The sequence below is a fragment of the Thalia democratica genome, chromosome 8 (assembly GCF_965202585.1).
Source record: "Thalia democratica chromosome 8, ktThaDemo2.hap1.1, whole genome shotgun sequence".
NCBI classification, from domain to species: domain Eukaryota; kingdom Metazoa; phylum Chordata; class Thaliacea; order Salpida; family Salpidae; genus Thalia; species Thalia democratica.
Genome location: NC_139172.1, coordinates 13,559,601 through 13,579,834, shown reverse-complemented (window position 1 = coordinate 13,579,834; position 20,234 = coordinate 13,559,601). Strand labels below are relative to the sequence as shown.

Sequence of the window (20,234 nt, the reverse complement as noted above, 5' to 3'; positions counted from 1 at the left end):
CAAAGTTAAATAAATACCTATAACATATTAGTTCTTTATGTTTTCATATTAAACTATAATCAATGTTTACAGATAGCTATTTGATATAGAAAAAGTAATAAACTGAAACAGATTTTTTTTGTAAATACTTTTTAAAACTTGTAAAGAAAACTAAATAAACAATAAAACGTATTGAAGAACGAAAAACGTAAAGTGTGTAACGAAAAGAAAAAAAAAATATAAAACTTAATGATTTTGTAGGTTTATCTACTATAGGTAGTTTAAAAAATAGCTATTTTACTATAGTAATACTTCTGAACAAGTTTTGCCTTTAAGTACTTACTGTGATGCTAAAAAAAAATATACTCTATGTTTAAGTTAAGTATTATTTGTTTGTAGTGTGTAATAATTTTTTTCATTAGTTTTAAGAAATTGTAGTATTATGTTGCTTTAAAAATAATATATTATACACACCATTTTTATAGCAGTTAACTGTCTTTTTTATTTGTAAAGAAAATTTGTTATTGTTGTTTAGCAAACACCTTTAAAGTATGCAACTGTAGACCATAAGTGTACAATAAAGGCATTTCCTAGTAAAAAATCTTTTTTTTTGTATGAACTTTAATCAAAATAACTATAAACTAAATAATCAAAAGATATTTTCCAAAGTAACTCATAAACGATATAACACTAAAATTTAGAGATAAAAAAGAAAACGATATAAAGCAGTCATGCATAACATTATCGACTAAATTTGATGTGTAACTTAAACATGCATTATACCTAGTAAAACTTGAAGCGTTGGACTTATATTAAGTTGTTTTTAAAAAATGTTCTTAATTACTAGCTTTAAAGTTTATTATGAGACCCAGCAAATAGTTTTTTTAAGATAGTATAAATTATTGTTGGTTTATAATTATTTTAAAATACTATTTTTAAAAGTACTTTAACAAAAAAATTAAACAAAAATGAGTTTTTAAGATACTTTAATGTAAAGAAAATAAAAATTAGAGTCAAAGTAAGTTTTAGAAAACAAGTAACTTGCACATAGTTTAAAAAAAGAATAAATAATTGAGAAGCAGTTAAATTTGAGAGAATCTATTGAATAATAGTAACTTAAAAGTTAAGTGTTCTTTAGTTTTTACTTTAAATAAACAGAACAATATTAATGTCTAAAGTCTAAACAATAAACAGCTTCTAATCTTGTTATTTTAGACTACAGTAACAAATACAATACCATGAAAAAAAAAGACGGAAACTATAAAGAATCGTTTTCTGTATTTTTATATCTAACAACAAGTTAACTTAAAGGATTTTTTTTAAAGTTTATGCTTGTTTGTTATATTCTAACTAATTATGAAATAAAAGGTATCTGAGTCTAAAACTTTTAAAACTTATCTGCAGCTTAAAAATTTCTTTTTGTTTGTGAAGCAATTAAGTATTTTTGTTTATATTTGTATTATGCTAAACTTTTTCAGCTTTTTCGTAAGTTTAAAGTTATTTAACTCTAAATAGTTTAGTAGAAGGTCAAGTTTATTTTCAATGTAGTTAAAACTAACTAGATAAATTAACAGTGGTTAAAATTAAAAGTTATTACATTTTAATTCTTTTACACTTTTAAAGAAATTGTCATAAAAAGTTATAAAAGTTTATATATAAAACTAAATTTGTTAGTACCTTTACTTTAGTAGCTAACATAAGCAGTTATTTAAAAGTAATGTTATTTTTCTAATTTAATTTTTCATATAAAAGTTTGAAATTCAAAACAAAATTGTTTCCATTTATTTAAAGAAATCTAATTTATTTTTAGATTATATATATAAAGCAAGCTTTTTTGTAAACAAAAATATACATTTATAAAACATAAAAATTGAAATAGAAAAATTTTAAATGAATAGAAAAAAAAGGACTAGTTCAAAAACAAAAATCCCAGTTCTATCAAGCAAAATAGGACAAAATTGGAATAAAAATTTACCAAAGCCAAATGCAACAGAAAATCAATATTTACAAACTTCATCAGGTAAATTGCTCATATAAAGTATAAACAGTTAAAAAACTATGTCAACGAGTATTTCACAAAATAATAACAACTTTACTTATAACGTTATATATTAGAATGAAGTCTAAAACTCAGAAAAATTAGTAAAAATAAGCTAAAAGTTTTACTTTAACTTTCAATTATTATTAAAGTCAGTTGAAGTTTATAAGCTTATAAGAAGCTACATTACTAGCAATCAAAAACTGTTTACACTTTTTATTTTAAGCAACCATATTTAAGCTTATAACTTCTTGTAAATTATTTTTCCTTTGAAAAACTTTCAATAAATAATTTATAGGAAAGGCAAGAATTTTCTAAAGACTATTTTACCGCCATGTTTGTTTACAATTGATTGAGTATAAAAGTAAACTTTTTGGAATTTGTAAAACTAATAATTTTGAAAAATTATAATAATTTTGATTTATAATACTTCGAAATAGTTCAAAAATGTTTAAACAAGTAGAAAATTTTAAATGAAAATTTTCTATCAGTTGAACAGAACAATATAACTTTAAGTTTTTCTTATATAAAATTTAATGTTGAAAAAAGCATTAACAATTCACATAAAAAACACCTTGAATGTACTAGTCTTTTTTAAAAGTTTTAGGATCTCAGGTAAAAAAATAAATAATTTTCAAGGAATTTTTTTCACAAACTTTTTAATTTATTTTTTTTAGAAATTATATTTGAGATTTTTTAAATTATAGTTTTATCAAATCCGTTCGTTGTTAATTTTTTACTGTTAGGTATCTAAGCTTGACTAACAATATTTTTAAGTTTTCGAATTATATTAATTATTTTTAATTTAATCATAAGCTAACCATAACTCAGTCTACTTTGAGTCAAATCGGACTGTTTTTTTTGCTTAAAAGAGTGACAATCCAGCAAGGTAAATAGAGGAAATAAGTTAGTATACAAAACCTTTAATAAAAAAAAGTCTAATGAAAAGTTTTAACATGTTACAGTGTCCTTAGGGATATTTTAATAATAAACATCTTAAAATCTGAGCTTTAAATAGTGATCTATTAGGTTGAAAAGCTATGGTTTTAAAAATCAAGATCCGGTCGGGTCAGGATGGTTTATACATAAAAATAGTAATAATGTTAGTTACAGTCTAAATATATATTTTTTCTCTATATATTACCTATATTCATGTTCTACCTCAGGCATGTCCACCTTATTGTCCTGTACATTTAACAACAGATTATTATAAAGAATTATTCTATTTGAATAAGAATTGAAAATGTTTCTCTGATTCTATTGTTTATTTTAAAAAGTTGAGATAGTTTTTTTTCTTTTTTTTAAAGCAATTTTGTTATATATGTAAATCAAACTGTTCAAGTTTTTATATAAAAAAAGGCAGACTACTTTCAAACCATTCATTCGATAACTGAAAGGTTCTTAGTGCACCAGGTCTTAGGACCAAATATTCTGAGCGTTTTTTTGTCTTTAATTAAAATATAACAATATTGTCTTTCGTTATTTAGTTAATTTTTTTCAATCTATAACACTATAAAAATTTTTTCATACTTTTGCTTTTTTACTCTAGTCTTGTTTTAAACTAAATTAAGCAGGAGAAGGCCTATGTAGTTATGTTTGTTGGAATTTTAGACCGGCTGTTGTTCTTTTTGTTTATTCGGATTCTGGATATTTTGGATATATATGTTTTAACTAATAGTTAAATTAGAATAGATTAATAATTTTTGGTTTATCTGTTTTTAATTATATAAAATTTCCTATAAAACGTCAAAAAAGTATACACATATAAATATATGTCAATAAGGAGAACACTGACAGTTTACATTTAGTTTTTTATTAGTTTTTTTTCGCATCAACTGAAACGAGTCAGAATGAATAAATTCTTGTAAACCTATTTAACAAAGGTCTGTTAGTATTAGTAAAATCATTTAGTACCGTTAATTTGCTTGTCCGGAGTGGTTTGCTTAGTTAGAGCAAGGGTCGGCAGCCTTATAAAAGTCGTGAACCGCACTATAAGAAAAAAGTGTTCTGCGGGCCGCAGTTGTTTTAAGAAGATTGTGTTAAGTAATAAACAACACTGTTTTTAACCACAAATGTGATAAGATAAACAATAAAACAGCACAAGTAGAAAGACTAATTGTAAATTTTTACCACAAGAACTTTTCTTTTGCTATAAAAAAACTGTGTTTTCAGTTAAAAACTACCTTGCAGATCGCAGTTTACCGACTCCTGGCTTAGAGCTTGAATCTTTTACAAGGAATTTTTGATATAAATTTTTAGTGATTGTTTAAAAAAATCATAGGTACTTTGTTTTAAAAAAATATGAATTCATGTCTATAAAAACTAATTAAATAGATCATTTTTGGAATTAAAATCCAAATGTTATTTTAAAGTAAGTATACTTTAGGCTTTAGAACTTAGCTACAAAAACTTGATCTCACTTGATCTGGACACCCGGTAGGTCACTGGTTTTAAATAAAAATTTATCTAAGTTTCAATTTCATCCTATATTTCAACTATTTTTGTTGACTTTTGTTAATAGTTAATTTTCACAATCCAAGTTTGTAGTTTTATATCTATGGACTATAATCCTTATTTCATTAAAGTTAATCGAGTTTTTGATCATACTGTTCCTTTTTTTGTCTATCTTTACACTTTGTAAACTAGTATTGTGAATAGCGTTTTAGCATAGTTTTTGTAAAAGCGAAATTTAAAATTTTGATTTTTCATTCAAACTTACTCAATTTTGACTGAAGTTTTATTTTTCTAAGGTAAGTGTAAAAACTCCACTTATAAATAACTAAATACAAAAAAAAATCTAATGTAGTTTATTTAAAAAAAGTTTTAAGAAACATGATGATCTTTAAAATGAAATAAACTTGTAAAAAAATACCTTAATCCCTGTTGACTTAGCACTTGAAGCAGACAAAAATTATGCATAAGCCACCTTTATATGATTTTTTTTCAAATTTATTTTTTTATCAATACTTGAAACAGAAAATTTTTTATAAATTGTGATATAAAAAAATAATTATGTAAAGTAAACAAACGTTTTATTTTAATTTTTTTAGAAAACTCATATAAGTCTTGTAATGTTGAGCCTCCACTTTTAAAGAAAGTTGGAATAAGGAAAACTAAAGATTGGTTGCTAAGTGAGAAAAATTTACGTTTTCCAAGAAAAAAATATTCTAGTAAGAAAAAGCTTAAAGAATTAAAAACTGAAGAAAAAATATCGCAAGAAAAAAAGTACGTATACTTAAAGTTATTAATATTTACAACTTTTTAAAACAACTATAAAATTTCAAATAGTATTGTATACAATTACGACAAGTAATCCAAAGTCTAACAAGATAATATATAAAACTTTACTACATTAGTCAAGTTATACGACATAACTCTTAAATTTTTTAACATAATTATATATAACTATACTTATTTATATTATTTATTTATTTATTTTAAATATATTAGCATATAAAATTTTAAAGATTTTGAAACTTCTTAGTATTGTACTAATACTGTGTAATGTGTATTAAATGAACTACATTACTAATTTAATTCAAATTACTTTATATCTAATAATTGAACATACTACTATAGCTTGACAAAAAAAAACTTCTTCATTTAAAAACGTTTATAACATACTTACCGAATTAAACAAAAGCTGTATGAATTTAATTTTGAGTATAACATTAGGATTTTAAAAATAGTTAATGAAAATTTATTTTTAGTTTAAGTAAAATTTTTATTCTAATATTAAAGTTTTGTTTTTTGTTACTAAATTATAATTAAGTTATGTATCATTTTTATAAATTTTGATTTTATTTATAACAATAATTAAATCAGAACAATGTTTGATTTGTAAGAGGTACAAAGAATACATGAAAATAAGTACTTCTGACTATAACAAAAAACAAATCTATAGACAACACTTCGTCGTTCGTAACTTTTTGTTGCCATCCAATTCTAAAGATACGACGAAGACATCGTAGAAGAAAGAAGTTGATTTTTTTTCTTGCGCGCTAGACAATGTTCACGTTTTGCCACCGTATAGTAGAATAAAGCATTCTCAGACAAAAACTGAAAGTACTTAATTTTTAAGTGTTGCAGTCAGACAAGAAAACATGCCTAATGCCTTACCAATTCGACTATTTACTTCTGCTTTAAACTTTGACGCCATAACGATACGAGTATTTTACGCTTTCGATATCTTTACCTTTGATCTTTATTAGTGGTCAAGTATGTGTTCATAAGATCATAAATTTTGTTCCTAGGATTAGAAACAGCCAAAAATAAATATTAGTTGTATGACTATGCATGCTTAAAAACTATCTCAGTAGCGTCTGAAGGTCTTGGGCAGAGTGAGCTACAAACGCAACATCATCAGGAAAGAGCAGACTACGTGGTGTGTTATTTTTGGCATCCACTTGGGTCTCAGATGGGCGAAATTGCAAAAAACAAAAATCAGTTATTGTATGGATCTCAAGTTCTATAGTTGATGATCCCGAAGCGTTTTAACAGCATTTGAAAAAGATTCCAAAAAAATTTGCCTTCCTTTCTTTTGGATTAAAATGAATTATTTAAAGCGACTAAAACTTATTTTTTTGTAATATGTTTTTTGAAAAGCTGTATAAGCTTGTTTTTTAACTACACACATAATTAGGAAGAAGTAAGCAGCTTATTATTTTAAACAAATCAGAAAGACAAAAATCTAGTTTGATCGTTTTTGTATAAAATGACTACAAATTATTGGAGAGATTTAAATTATATCCAAGTTTATACAATTTAGAAACAGTGCTTCCCTCTTTACTAAGTCAAAAGTTTTAGTTAGTTGAATAAAATCGATTTACAAAGGCATGTTCTATTCGATACATTTTTATCATAAAACAAGGATCCATACTAGGTACCATGGTACGGACGTTTAGCTTCCCAGTTTAAGAGTCTGTATTTTTTTAACTTTTTTTACTGTCAAGTGACTCACTTTAGTTTTAACTTACAGCTATCCTCATTCACTTAACGATTAAAGTAAACTGTGGCGGAACAACATCTTACTTGCAGTGGGATAATTAGCAAAAGGCAGACGGTTGTTGTTAAGTATAATACATATATTTCATCTACTGAATAAAATGATCCCTGGGGCCCATCAACTTTCTAAATAGGTTTAGACTTATGACTGGTAACTGTTGCATTCAGTTGTGTTCTTCGCGAAAAATATAAGAAGCTGGAGTGACCTCTCCACCTTTTAAGCACAATACCCGGGCATAAAACTTTTATTTCAATTGTTGCCCACGTATTAGAACCTCTTTCTACGCAATAATAAGTGGCTCAGCGGAACATCAAGACTAATACAGCTAATACACATCATTCTCAAGGAGTTACCGGAGTGACACTGAATACAGTATAAGACCGTCTAAGCGGCTCAAAACACGGCTTTTTGATCTAGGTTTTTTATCTGTTTGAAGGATTGAGGTACACGTTTGAAAAGGTGAAACTACCACAGTGTTTAAGACATATCCTTGTTTGATTTTTTCCAGGTCCTTTTCTCGAAGCCTTGATTTAACCAAAAGCATCCACAAAACAGTGGAGGTAGGTAAATATTTTATAGACCTGGTGCCAAATCAGCTCCAACCAATAAAAAGTAGTATGGATTGTTTGAAAAAATATAAAAAAATAATTTATTAAATTATAACCGTTTTCTTAAATAGGAAAATGAAAATAAAAACTGTTCGACACCTTTTTTTAGAGCAAGGAATATAGTTTATTGTAAAAGAAAAATCGTTTTGAATTTTTTGTAGGCCGTCTGAAGAGTTGAACTTTGTTTCAGATGTTGAAACTCCGCCCCCTAGTCCTACAGGAAATAGCGATACTTTTGAAGATAGAGTTTTTGACAATGACCAAGTTTGTTTTTTACATTATACTCAAAAGGTTTTTTTTTTGTAATTTGCGCGACTTAAGTTTTAATCCCCTGTAACAAAATATTAAATTATAGTTCTGTTAAAAAATCATAATTCTTTATACTTTATTTGTAATCAGTAATCAGTAAATAGTTTAAATATAAATTATAGTTCTACTATTTTAAATGACATTTTGTCTTTTTCTTTTCGTTCAATTTAAAAAAGCAAAAATGAAAAAAATAAAAACAGTTATTTTAAAAAGTTGTTTCTCAAAAAAAAGGTAAAAAAAACTTATTAGCCTGAATATAAAATGTTTAAAAAATGGAACAAGCTCTATGTACTCTTAAGATTAACTAACTTTAACGGAAATAATAAATTATTTTTTTTTCACAATTAAAGCTAAAATAGAACTGTTAAAAAGTTAAAAAAAGAAACTTTTTTTATTTTGAACTGTATTGTAAAATAACAGGATCTTTTCATTCCGGTCTTTAGAAAACTTGAGCGGGAAGCTTCGTTTCGCTCTAATGAGCAATCCAACAGCACTTCAAGTGACCTCCAACTACCTCATGAACTTAAAATGCATCGTCGTTTTGAAGGGTCCCAACTAAGCCTTCCGTCTATGAAAAGTCTTCAAAAAATGACTCCAAGTGTGAATAAAGTTGGAAATTCATCTTTTATATCCGATTCAGGTAAAAAATTAAAAACTATAAATAAAGCAGTTTTTCGTAATTAAATAACTAATAGTTTATCAAAAACTTAAAATGTTGTATGGTTGTATAAAAGTAAAACTAAGTTATAAACTAAAATTGTAAAGTTAGTCAGTATAAAAGGTTATAATTATTATATAATAAAAAAAATCTAACTATTAGCAAAATTTCGGCCGTCATTTAATAAGTACTAAACTGCTACGCACGACCGTAAAAACAGTTTTCCGAGACAATCTATCACCGGTTTCGCCCTTATTAGGCAGACATAGTAAAAAAAAAACGTTTTTGAGTCTAACTAAGTAGGCAGCTTCTGGAAATAAAATAGACAAAATATGTATTTGAATTTGTCTTATTACTTATTAGCCATCAAAAATATGTTCTAAGTAATTTATTCTTATGTCAAGTATTGTGCACTGCATAGGACCACACTATAAAAAAATGGTTAAAAGAGCGTAAAAATACTGAAGTTTTATATAAATCAAAAACTAGAAGGTTATCCTAAATAAATAAATATTTAAAAATAAATAAAACAATAAAACAAACCGAAACAAAAAGTTAAGAAGTTTTTATTTTTCGTACCTAATGCTTTACAAAAATATTGAAAAATATTTTTTATAACATTAATGCAATGTGCAGGAAGCAGTTTATTTTATCATTCGGTATTTCGTTTAAAAAATCAAATTATGTGCAAATTTACAATCGTAAATTTATATATTTTACATAAAAACATTTGATTCTGGTATGAAAATAGGTGAAGAAGTTGTTCAAGAAGCATTGAGACATTCTGAAGCATACCCACAGGAATTAGCGGATTTTATTAAAAGTCCACCCGAAGACAATGCAGATAAATCACCAAATACATCTACATGTTCTCTACTTAGTGAAAATGATAGCGAAAAGTCTAATAGCAATAATGAAGAAAAGCTTCATGTTGCCAGGTTATTATCAAGTTAATATGTTTTTACCTCTTTGTCAATAAGTACTAAATTTAAGTTAAAGTACATATTTTTAAAGATATTTAAACGTAATTTCCAAAAAACTTTATATAAAGCCTATTTTGATTAAGTTACTAAAAATTTAAACTAAGTTTAAAGCAATTAAATTGTAAAAAGTTGTTGTTAACAAATTCAAAGTTAGGTTGTTACAGGTATGTACATTATACAGTAGGTAAATTAATAAAGCAAAAACCTTGTGTTAAACCTACGTGAAACAGGTACCATACAATAATAAAACCCCTTTCTCATCTAACTAAATTGGTATTGATTATATTTTACAAATTTATAAAAAACTATATAAATCTGAACTGAAACTAATACTCTATGAATTTTGCAAAGAATAAAAATAAGTCTGTGTATTGTAAATTCTATAATTTTATTGCAAACTTAAACTTGTAAGTAAGGATTTTTTTAAGTAATAAAAAAGACTTTTACGTATTAACCATAACCACAGCTTAAATATTTGTGGTTTGAGCACATCTTTTTCTTCATAATTTATTTACACTCGAACAGTATTGCTAGATTAAAAATATTTGCAGTTTGGGTCTATTTTTTAATATTAATTATGTTTTTAAATGTATTCTCAAATGACTAAATTAAGTAATACATGTTAAAAGTTTAAAATTAAGGTAAAATGATTTATTTTTGATAAAAATGTTGTAATAACATTTATATTTACATTTTTAGAAAGTAGTTTATATATAAAAACATATTCTTTATTTTGTTGAATAAATATGCAAAAAAAAGAGGTTTTTCACAGAAAGTTGTAAGTGCCTGTAAATATAAAATAACGCAATATTTTATCTGATTAAATTGTTTCAATGACTTAAAATAGTAGGTCAGTTTGTCAATCACATCATTAACAAGACATAGTTCAAATATATGTAATACACAGTTTAAATAAGAGTTTGTAACCACAGTTTTGCCCAAAAACTATTAAGTTTAATTTCTTTGTTTACAAGAATGGTGGCTTAAATATTCAAAATTATTTAAAATACCAACTAAAAAAAGTCGGTAACTACCGTATACTTCTTTTTATGTATTTTGATCATTTTTTTTTAATGTTTCAAAAAGTAAAACTTTGATTTAAAATGACTTTTTCCGGCTGAAATTTTCAACTTAACAGTTAGTTTACACTTTTATCTATTAAACCCAGTAAAAATATAAAAAGAGTAGTTTTAACTTTCTATCCACCTTTTCCAAAAGACCATTTATCTGTACATCTGATTTTAAATATTTAACCCGCTGACTGAACTTAATACTTAATGTTTTCTCAGCTACTGTCACTGTCGCTCTTTAGATGACATTTGTTAGTAAATAATTACGACCGATCATACATTTTTCTTTGCTCATGCCTAATGTTTGTTGTTTTTATTTGGCCTCTAACAATTTCTGGTTCTAAGAAAGTATCCCGTTATTTATACTTAGCATATACAAAACTTTCAACATAAGTTTCATACTTGATATTTAAAGATTTATAAATAATTCGCAAATCGGTCCAGGACACAAGTCAATTGTTTTTATTGGTGATTTTTTTCCCTGCATCAGTAAATACAAAAAATAAATTAACGATGGTTTAAAAATCTACCAGTTTATTGCACGTTTTCTTCAAATTAATTTCGGACAACCGTCCTTCATCAGTGAAAATTTAAAACTAGTAGAACTAAACACATTCATGCAACCAAAAAATAAATAAAAGTTAAAATATATATTATGACGTAGTAGTTCAAAACTGTGTATAAAACTAAAATTTTAAAAGCTAGGCGATTTTTACATTGTAATAGTATTTTTGTAAGTAAAAGTAAATCCAAATGAAATGAATATAAAAACAAACACTTTACCAATATAAACTTTAAACTAAATTAAAACTATCTTAGTAAGGAACTGTTTGATGTTAGTTATTGTTAATAAATAGTTACTGCTATCGGCGAAATACAAATAAGAATAAAAACTTTTCCCAAACAATACTTAAAGTAATTATAAAAACTTTTATTAATAACAAGCTGTATCTTACAAACTTTTTATCTTAAAAGAAATAGTTTAATCCCTGAATAAAAATAACTATTTTGAAACGAAACTTAAATCTAAATTAGATAATAATACAAAAATTATATAAAGAATTAAATTAACTTGTTTCAGCAGCAAATTATTTTTTCTAATATATTGTTTTTTTAGGTAAACATTTTATCAAATAAACAAACGGTTAAAAACTATTGTGAAACAAAAAAATATTCTTTGTGAAACTATCTTATTAAAATTATATCTTATTATCTTACTACAAAACTCTTCAAACGCTACATTGATGATATTGTCTTTTTGTCTGAGACATTAGATGTTACAGATAATGTTAAAAGACAATTGAAATGTGCGTTTGAAGAACACAATCTTAAGCTAGTTTTCAGACAAATATCTACAAAAAATGATGGTGACGAACTTGAGTTTTTGGATATTAATCATGTCATTGACAAGACAGAAATAAGCGGGTTTTATGTAAAAAACTACATAAAACCAACAGCAAAAAATCGTGTATTTGTAAATGGAAAATCACACCATCCACGCTCCATTTACAAATCAATTATATTCGGTGAGTCAATAAGACTAAGAAGATTGTGCGAACGTGACAATGATTACTTAGAAGCAATAAAGTCTTTAAAAGATAAATGTTTAAAATCTTGCTTCTGTAAGGCTTTAGTTGAGGATATGATTAATATCACAGTAGAATGGAAAGATCGGTTTGGACCTCCAATGAAGAAGGCAAGAGAAATTAACGATAATATAAGTGTTTGGACGACAAACTTTCCAAAACTATTAAAACTCACTAAGAAAGAAAGAGAACTAAACCCGAATGTTTTAGTGGCATATAAACGTCCACAAACAATTGCGGCACTATTAACAAACTATAAGATCCAAGCCTATGAAAATAGTGTAGCAATTGGTGGATCTCACCCTTGTGGAAAATGCTTATTGTGCAACCGAGGAGGAGTAGGCGGAATGGTGAGAAAAACTAACTTAATAAAATCAAAAAGTGGTAAAACAATTGAATTAAAAAAGAATTTGAATTGCAAAAATTTTGGGATTTATGCGGCAAAGTGCAATATCTGTGGTGAGCACTATGTGGGACAGACAATTACGTCTTTTTCCCAAAGATGGTGCTCTCACAGACATAACTGGAAGAACATGACCACCAGCGAGACAAATGATCGAGCTGCACTCAAACTTCACTACGCCAACAAGCATCCAACATCGAACAAAACCTTTGAAGAAGCATATTCAATCACTTTTACAGACTCAACAAGCAACCATACGAACTTAGATTATTTAGAGAGTAAATGGGTTAATTTATTACAAGCAAGTATAAACATAAACAAAACAATACTGCCTTTTTATAGATAATAGAAAACTTATAAAATCAATAATTTTACAGTAATCGGTTTTTAATAAGATAGTTTCACAAAGAATATTTTTTTGTTTCACAATAGTTTTTAACCGTTTGTTTATTTGATAAAATGTTTACCTAAAAAAACAATATATTAGAAAAAATAATTTGCTGCTGAAACAAGTTAATTTAATTCTTTATATAATTTTTGTATTATTATCTAATTTAGATTTAAGTTTCGTTTCAAAATAGTTATTTTTATTCAGGGATTAAACTATTTCTTTTAAGATAAAAAGTTTGTAAGATACAGCTTGTTATTAATAAAAGTTTTTATAATTACTTTAAGTATTGTTTGGGAAAAGTTTTTATTCTTATTTGTATTTCGCCGATAGCAGTAACTATTTATTAACAATAACTAACATCAAACAGTTCCTTACTAAGATAGTTTTAATTTAGTTTAAAGTTTATATTGGTAAAGTGTTTGTTTTTATATTCATTTCATTTGGATTTACTTTTACTTACAAAAATACTATTACAATGTAAAAATCGCCTAGCTTTTAAAATTTTAGTTTTATACACAGTTTTGAACTACTACGTCATAATATATATTTTAACTTTTATTTATTTTTTGGTTGCATGAATGTGTTTAGTTCTACTAGTTTTAAATTTTCACTGATGAAGGACGGTTGTCCGAAATTAATTTGAAGAAAACGTGCAATAAACTGGTAGATTTTTAAACCATCGTTAATTTATTTTTTGTATTATACTTGATATTTAATACGCCAATAAATGATATTTATGTGGAAAGTTTGATGCGTAAAGCATATAATCAAGACTTTGCATAACTAGTGTTTTTAAAAAACTGAACATTTATTCATTGTACTAGTGAACATTAATATTGTATATCACAAACGTAGCTTGATAGGAATCTGCCGCGCTTCAAGTTTTTTAAAATAGTACTTTGTTGATTTTTTAATTTTACTCAAAGTAATTTTAGTTGGCTGAAAAAGCTTAAATTTAGATCTTTTTACACTAAAAGTATAAACAACAAACTTCATCTTAAGGAAATTGAAACCCTTCAGCTTTGTACCAAATAACGTCTTTGTTGTATATTATTGTACTTATTTTTGTTTTTGTTATTTGCAAATCAACGTCGTTTTTTATTTAGTTTTTGCATTTTTTTTCACCAACGATTTTTGTATTGAAATGTCTTAAGTGTATAAAGTTAAACAAATTAATTTTACTACATATTTATATGTCAAATAGAACATAAGGTGTTTTATTAATGAAATTTTAATTTAAACTTTCAAACAATGAAAAGATCAGCAAACGTTATGAGAAACTCTACGCATTCAAACTTAAAGGTTATACCAGAATCTCAAAAGTTCTGATCTATAGGTTTTATGCACATAAGCATTTTTAAATCTTTTATTTTGACTTAATAGATTTAACTACTCTTGATATTTCTGAATTTAAAATACAGCGCACAGTAGTTAACTGATTAAAAGATCTGTACATAATAAAAAGATTATTAATTTATTTGTTTAAAGTACAAAGTTTTTTAGTAAAATCCAAAATTTTATCATAATAGTCCAAGATGTATTTGAAATTATTTATAACAATTAATTTTAGCTTCTAATTATAAAATAACTTAATTAATTAAGTACTTTAAAAGTTGTTTTAAGATCTTATATAAATTTCATAAAGCTAAAAAAATAAACTACCAAGTCTTATATAACGAAGAAAAAAATACAAATCAACGGATCATCTAGCGGTTGCAGACGGAATTACAAAAAAAGATTGGAGTAGGAATCGGTCATATTTGCTTAGAGTAAATGAAAACAGAAGAAAAACGAGCAAAGAGGCTTGGTTAAAAAAGCATACTCCGAACTTAAAGTTTAAAAAGTATGTACTAAAAATAAGATAAAAGTTAAACAACGTAAAAGCATTCAAAATTCAAAAGTTTAAAAAATACTTTATTATGATAAAATTTATTCAAGAACAAACTCAACACCACGCGAAGCTATTGTAAATGAATTGACAAACGAAATAACAGAAACGAGAAGAATTATGCAGATGCAGGTTGAAATAAATAAACTTAAATAAAACTTTATTTTATCTTATGAGCTTTAATTAAACTTTATAAATATGTTATTTATATGCAAGTATATATTTAAGTAAAAATGTTATTAACTTAAAATAAAGAAGTATTATTAAAATATATGACTAATGGTTTTGGAACAAAATATACTGAATAGAAACACTTTATAGTTGCAGATACTAAACTAGTTGTAATTATCAAAACAGATAGCTGTATTATGTAATAGTCATAGGTTTGACCATACTGGTTGTCTAAAATTTTTGCTTAAAATATAATTTTTTTATTATTTAACTTAATGTATTGTTTAAAAAGCAGTAGTTTGTACAACTTGTAAGCATGCATGTGATTGATAATTTCAAGATTTTTTTAGAGAATTTCAAGTATATAGATTAATGAAACCAGAAAGTTATTATTTTTTTTAACTTTTTCAAAAAGAATTGTACTACTTTTTAAGTGTTTACTCAAGTTTGTGCTATAGCTTAACAAATAGTCTTAAAAGATATTCAGAATTATAAAAAAGTTCGTAAAATCTTTACTAAAAACCAAAAACGCAATAAAAAACTTTAAATCCATCTATCTTTAGTAAGCCAAAAAAGTTTTAAGTTTTGTGAAAACGTTGTATATAGTTTACTACCTTGTAACTTAACACCGCCATATTTTGGAACTGTGAAAATTTGTCGTTTAAGATAAAATAACAAAATGATAACCGCTTATGTAGTAGGTTATGTTTAAACTAACGTTAAGTATGTATTTATGTACTTAGATAATTATGACGTTATGTTAAAAAAAAAACATGATCTGATTTTTATCAAACTTTATCTAGTTTTTGAAATTATTTATAGTTTATGTTATAAATTACAAAATACTTTTCTTATTTACCAAAAATATATATTTTGGGTGTAAATATATTCTAAATATGTATGTTTTTTAAATCATGGCCAAAGTAAAAATTGGCGAATGTTTCACGCTTAAAGCCTTTATTTCGACGTGAAACAGTACTCAAACTATTTTTAAACAAACATTTTCAGCAAACCGTCTAGATAAGAGTAGGAAATTTTTCTAGTCGGCGGACTAGATTAACCTGAAAAAATCTAGGCTGTTTTGTTTAAAGGATAGTTTAAAAACAATGTATTGAAAAATTTAAAACTATAAACAGCAAAGTTGTAAAAAACAACGAATTAATAAGCACTTATGTGTGCTAAAAATAAAGCTAAAAGCACGTATTAAAAGTTTGGTTATAAAAATTTCCAGTTTTTTGTTTTGCATGAGTTGTTTAAAGCTAAAAACTAAGTTTCAGACTAATTTTCAGGCTGAGTCCTGCTCGCGTGCCGTATTTCTTTACCCCTAAACTAGATTATCGTACTAAAAGCTCTCAGTAGGCTGAGACTGTTTTAGGTGGTATGATTAAGACTTATTACTTTTTTAAATTAAATAAGAAACGCCTGTTGAATATCAGTTTAAGAGCCCAATAGTAGACCAGCCACAATTTTTTGCACATGTCGATTATCTCAAAAGATATTTATCTATAGGAAGGTGAAATTGCTTTGTTAAATTTGCAAATGAAACAAGCACTTGATGGTGTTGAAGAAATGCAGTTAAACAAGTTCGAAGCTGAAATTCTAAAAGAAAGAGCCGAAAATGACAAAAGGCTAATGGAAGTAAGTTACAAGTAGTTTTTTAAATATTTTATTATCACTTTGAACATCCATATTTTAATATTTCTTACATAATTTTCAATAATCCTCTAAATAAGTTAGTTGCTTCCATTAAAAAAGTACGCAATTTTAAATACTTGACGCGTTTCTAAATGTGTCTTTATTGTAAGGTTCATATTACATACAATTAGTCTTGTATATAAAACTGTTGGAAAGCAAAAAACAAGATAATGGTAGTGATAAAGTTCCAAATTATTGAAATACGGTATTACATTTTCTACTTGCAGTAATTATTTAAAATATCTGAATAATAAAACTTAATAGCTTGTAAAGGTTAACCCAAATCACAAAATTGAAATTCTTTAGACTAAAAAGTTAAGCAAGACGTCTGTTTTTAAATAACTAAACTTAATTGATATAAACGCAGAAAATAAAAAAAAAATTAAAGAGCTGCTGCATAAAGCAGTGGTATTCACGATGAGCACCTGTGCTCACTAGCTAGCAAAATAGTTATTTTAGTGTACACAGAAAATAAAAAAAAAACGTCAAAAAGTAACGTAAAAAAGTATCGTAAACTAAAACATAAAAAAGAAATTTTTTTAGATAACTTTTATGTTTATAATAGTCAAGTGAGCACACAGTTTGTTTTCAAGCAATTTACCGTGTAAAACATTTGAAGAGTTATTTGACTACTGCTATAAAGAACTAACTAATTGCAAGCTAAGCTTGCATAGAAGTTGTTTTAGTATGCACAAAAAATTTTATAAGGTCAAACAATATACTTTAAATGACATTCGTTATATCTTTTTCTATAGAAAAAAAGTTAATTATAGCATATATTTTGTGAACTTTTCGTTTTATGTTTTTTATATACTAAGACAATCAAAATACAAAAAAAATATTTTTTAATATATTTTTTATTTTTTTATTGACAAATGTGCGTGCACATCTTTTAAAAATTTAATTACTACTTGGAAAAAAAATATATCAAGTAAAATTTTAACCAATCATAAATTTATTGCGTTTGTGCTAGTAAAATAAATTGTAAAAAGTAGTAAAATGAATTGATCATTCAAAAAAGACCTTAACAGATTTATCACAGTTTCTAAATATATTCTATCTAAAACTTTTAGCGCTACATGTAAAAAATAACTTATAAAGATAAAATATGTTCTGATAACAGCTTATTTAGTTCAGTATTAATAAAAGTATTACGGAAGTCTTTCTTTTATTTATATCTGTTTAAAATTATATACACCATTGCAACTAAATGTTTTTATAAATTTGCTAAAGGCTTATTTTAATCAGATGTATAAAATTATTTGGTTTTTATGGTTAAAATAGAAAAATTTAGTAATAGTTACCATCATAATTTTAATAAGTTGTTTGAATTATTTTTATAAATTATAGAAAATATTTGATGTAAAATTTACAAATAAGTATTAGAATAAGTTTTAATTTATCAAAAGTAAACTTTTAAGAAATGTTATTTAGTAAAAGTAATGTTATCATATAGTTTTCGGATAAAGTTGGTGTTTTTAAAAGATAATACATAAGTAAATATTTATTAAATGTTTTTAAGGTACATTCAAAACATTTGCAAGATCTTTTAGCAGCAAAATCCACCAGACTGCCATACACAAGTGAAGAAGATGAAAAATTTCATGTTAATGACTTATCTTTTGAGAAAGTTAAACGAAAAAAAAGAAATAAATCTGAACGAAAACTACACGAAAATAAAAGTAAAAGCCACAATAAAAAGGAAATAGAAGAAGCTCATAACCTAACAAATATCAGTTGTATATCTACGCTTAGTAAATCAATAAATTCAATAACTGATGAGGATTTTACTACAATAAAAAATAAAAGTAAAACAAAAGAGGTAGAAGTGCAAACTGATATCATTCTTACAGATTTGCTTCCTTGGAATTATCCAACTTCAGTCGTCTATTCAGAAAAATCTAGAATAACTTGCCCCTCAACATCTGATTACAACGACCAGTTAAATTTAAACACACAGCAGTATCAGAATAACAATGTTTTTTCTGGACAAAATAAAAGCTTAAGTGAATATATAGAGTGCAGTAAATCTCAAAAAAGTATACAGAAAAGTTCCAAATGTTTGGCAATAGTTCGATTAATTAGATACGCTTTGAAATTTAAACTTCTGGGATGGAGTGTTTGCTGTTTGCTTTTATCTGATTCAATTATAAACATTACCTTTGAAACTCATCAGCTTCTTAAACTAATGAAAAATATAATTAGAAAATAAAACAATGTTTAGCCGTAAAATTCATTGCCAAAGTAAAGTTTATACGTATTTTTATAAGTTTTTAATAAACTGCTTGGTTGTTTTCTAATAAAAGTTTTTGTTTTTATGTGGTGCAAAAATTTTGTTTATTGTGCTTTGTTTTATTTTAAAAAATATTTAAAACAGAAATAAATATGCTCTTAATAATAATCTTCATCATTTATTTTTGGAGTAATTTTTTTTTACTATAAATGTTCTATTACCCTTTTCATGCAAAACTTTTTTAACATGTACTTTGATCAACATTCTATCTCGCGTGCTTGTTTGTCACACTGTGCTTACCCTAGCTAATACTATAATATTCAACTATATCATTAATAAATACAAGTATCTTTTAGTTCTTATTTAAACGAGCTAATTTATATCATTTTAAAATACCACTTTCCTATAACACGCCTTTAATATCTAATTATTTTTGTAAATAAGTTTACTAACCTAATAATAAAGCTATACTCAGGCTAGATTTAATTAAAACTTATTAATTTTTTTAACTAAGTAAGAAAAAATACATATATAAACTAGGTGTAGTAATTTAAGTTATTCAGAATTATCACAATTTTTAAAGTTATTTTACCGTTGTATAAATAAATAAGAACTAAATAGTAAAATAAGCTAATAGATGTAACATTAACGTTTTGTCTTATAATTTAATAACTCTGCTGTTTTATTTGTTTAAAAGTTTTTATTTAACTTTAAACTATAAGCAAATAAATCAACAACATTTTTATAAGAATATATTACATATATCGTTTTCTTAATTTTTTTATTTAAAATTTTTATGATAAAAACTTCCACATTACTTGCTTTATTCAACAGACTAGTTGTATATGTAGTCTTTAGCTACACGGTAAAACTGCCACTCCGAAATATTTAAAATATATAAAACGACTTACAAGTTCTTTTTAGACTATGGTTTTCTAAAATCATTTTTATAAACTTCTCCTTGGCACAAATTTAATAAACAATCACCCCTTTTTTAATGTTAAATTAACCATTTACTATTTTGATTTTTCACAGAAAATTTGCTTCTGATAGCAAAACTTGCTCCTTAAAGGATAAGATTGCCTATTTTGGGAAATACTGTTTTAATATAATAAAAATATTCTGTTTTAGTGATAAATATATGTTTAGTAGAAAATAATCACCTTAAAAAACGATAAATAATTTAACTTTTGAATATTTTACTTTATTTAAAATAA

The 20,234-nt window shown here is 25.3% G+C and overlaps 1 protein-coding gene across 1 annotated transcript; it reads left to right on the top strand.

The window, feature by feature from the left end:
• Positions 1 to 1,862: 1,862 nt before the first annotated feature.
• Positions 1,863 to 19,263, top strand: LOC145842503 (uncharacterized). Its single transcript, XM_082949958.1, has 9 exons — positions 1,863 to 1,999; positions 5,068 to 5,242; positions 7,792 to 7,894; positions 8,360 to 8,579; positions 9,349 to 9,535; positions 14,712 to 14,873; positions 14,969 to 15,050; positions 16,599 to 16,727; positions 18,307 to 19,263. The coding sequence occupies exons 1-9, from the start codon at positions 1,870 to 1,872 to the stop codon at positions 18,994 to 18,996; spliced, it is 1,878 nt and encodes a 625-aa protein (XP_082806084.1). The 5' UTR covers positions 1,863 to 1,869; the 3' UTR covers positions 18,997 to 19,263.
• Positions 19,264 to 20,234: the final 971 nt, after the last annotated feature.

Coding starts and splice junctions, on each gene's coding strand:
- LOC145842503 (XM_082949958.1), top strand. CDS start 1,870: ATGAATAGAAAAAAAAGGACTAGTTCAAAAACAAAAATCCCAGTTCTA. Junction 9,536..14,711: donor GAAAAGCTTCATGTTGCCAG/GTTATTATCAAG, acceptor TATATAACGAAG/AAAAAAATACAAATCAACGG. Junction 15,051..16,598: donor GAAGAATTATGCAGATGCAG/GTTGAAATAAAT, acceptor ATTTATCTATAG/GAAGGTGAAATTGCTTTGTT.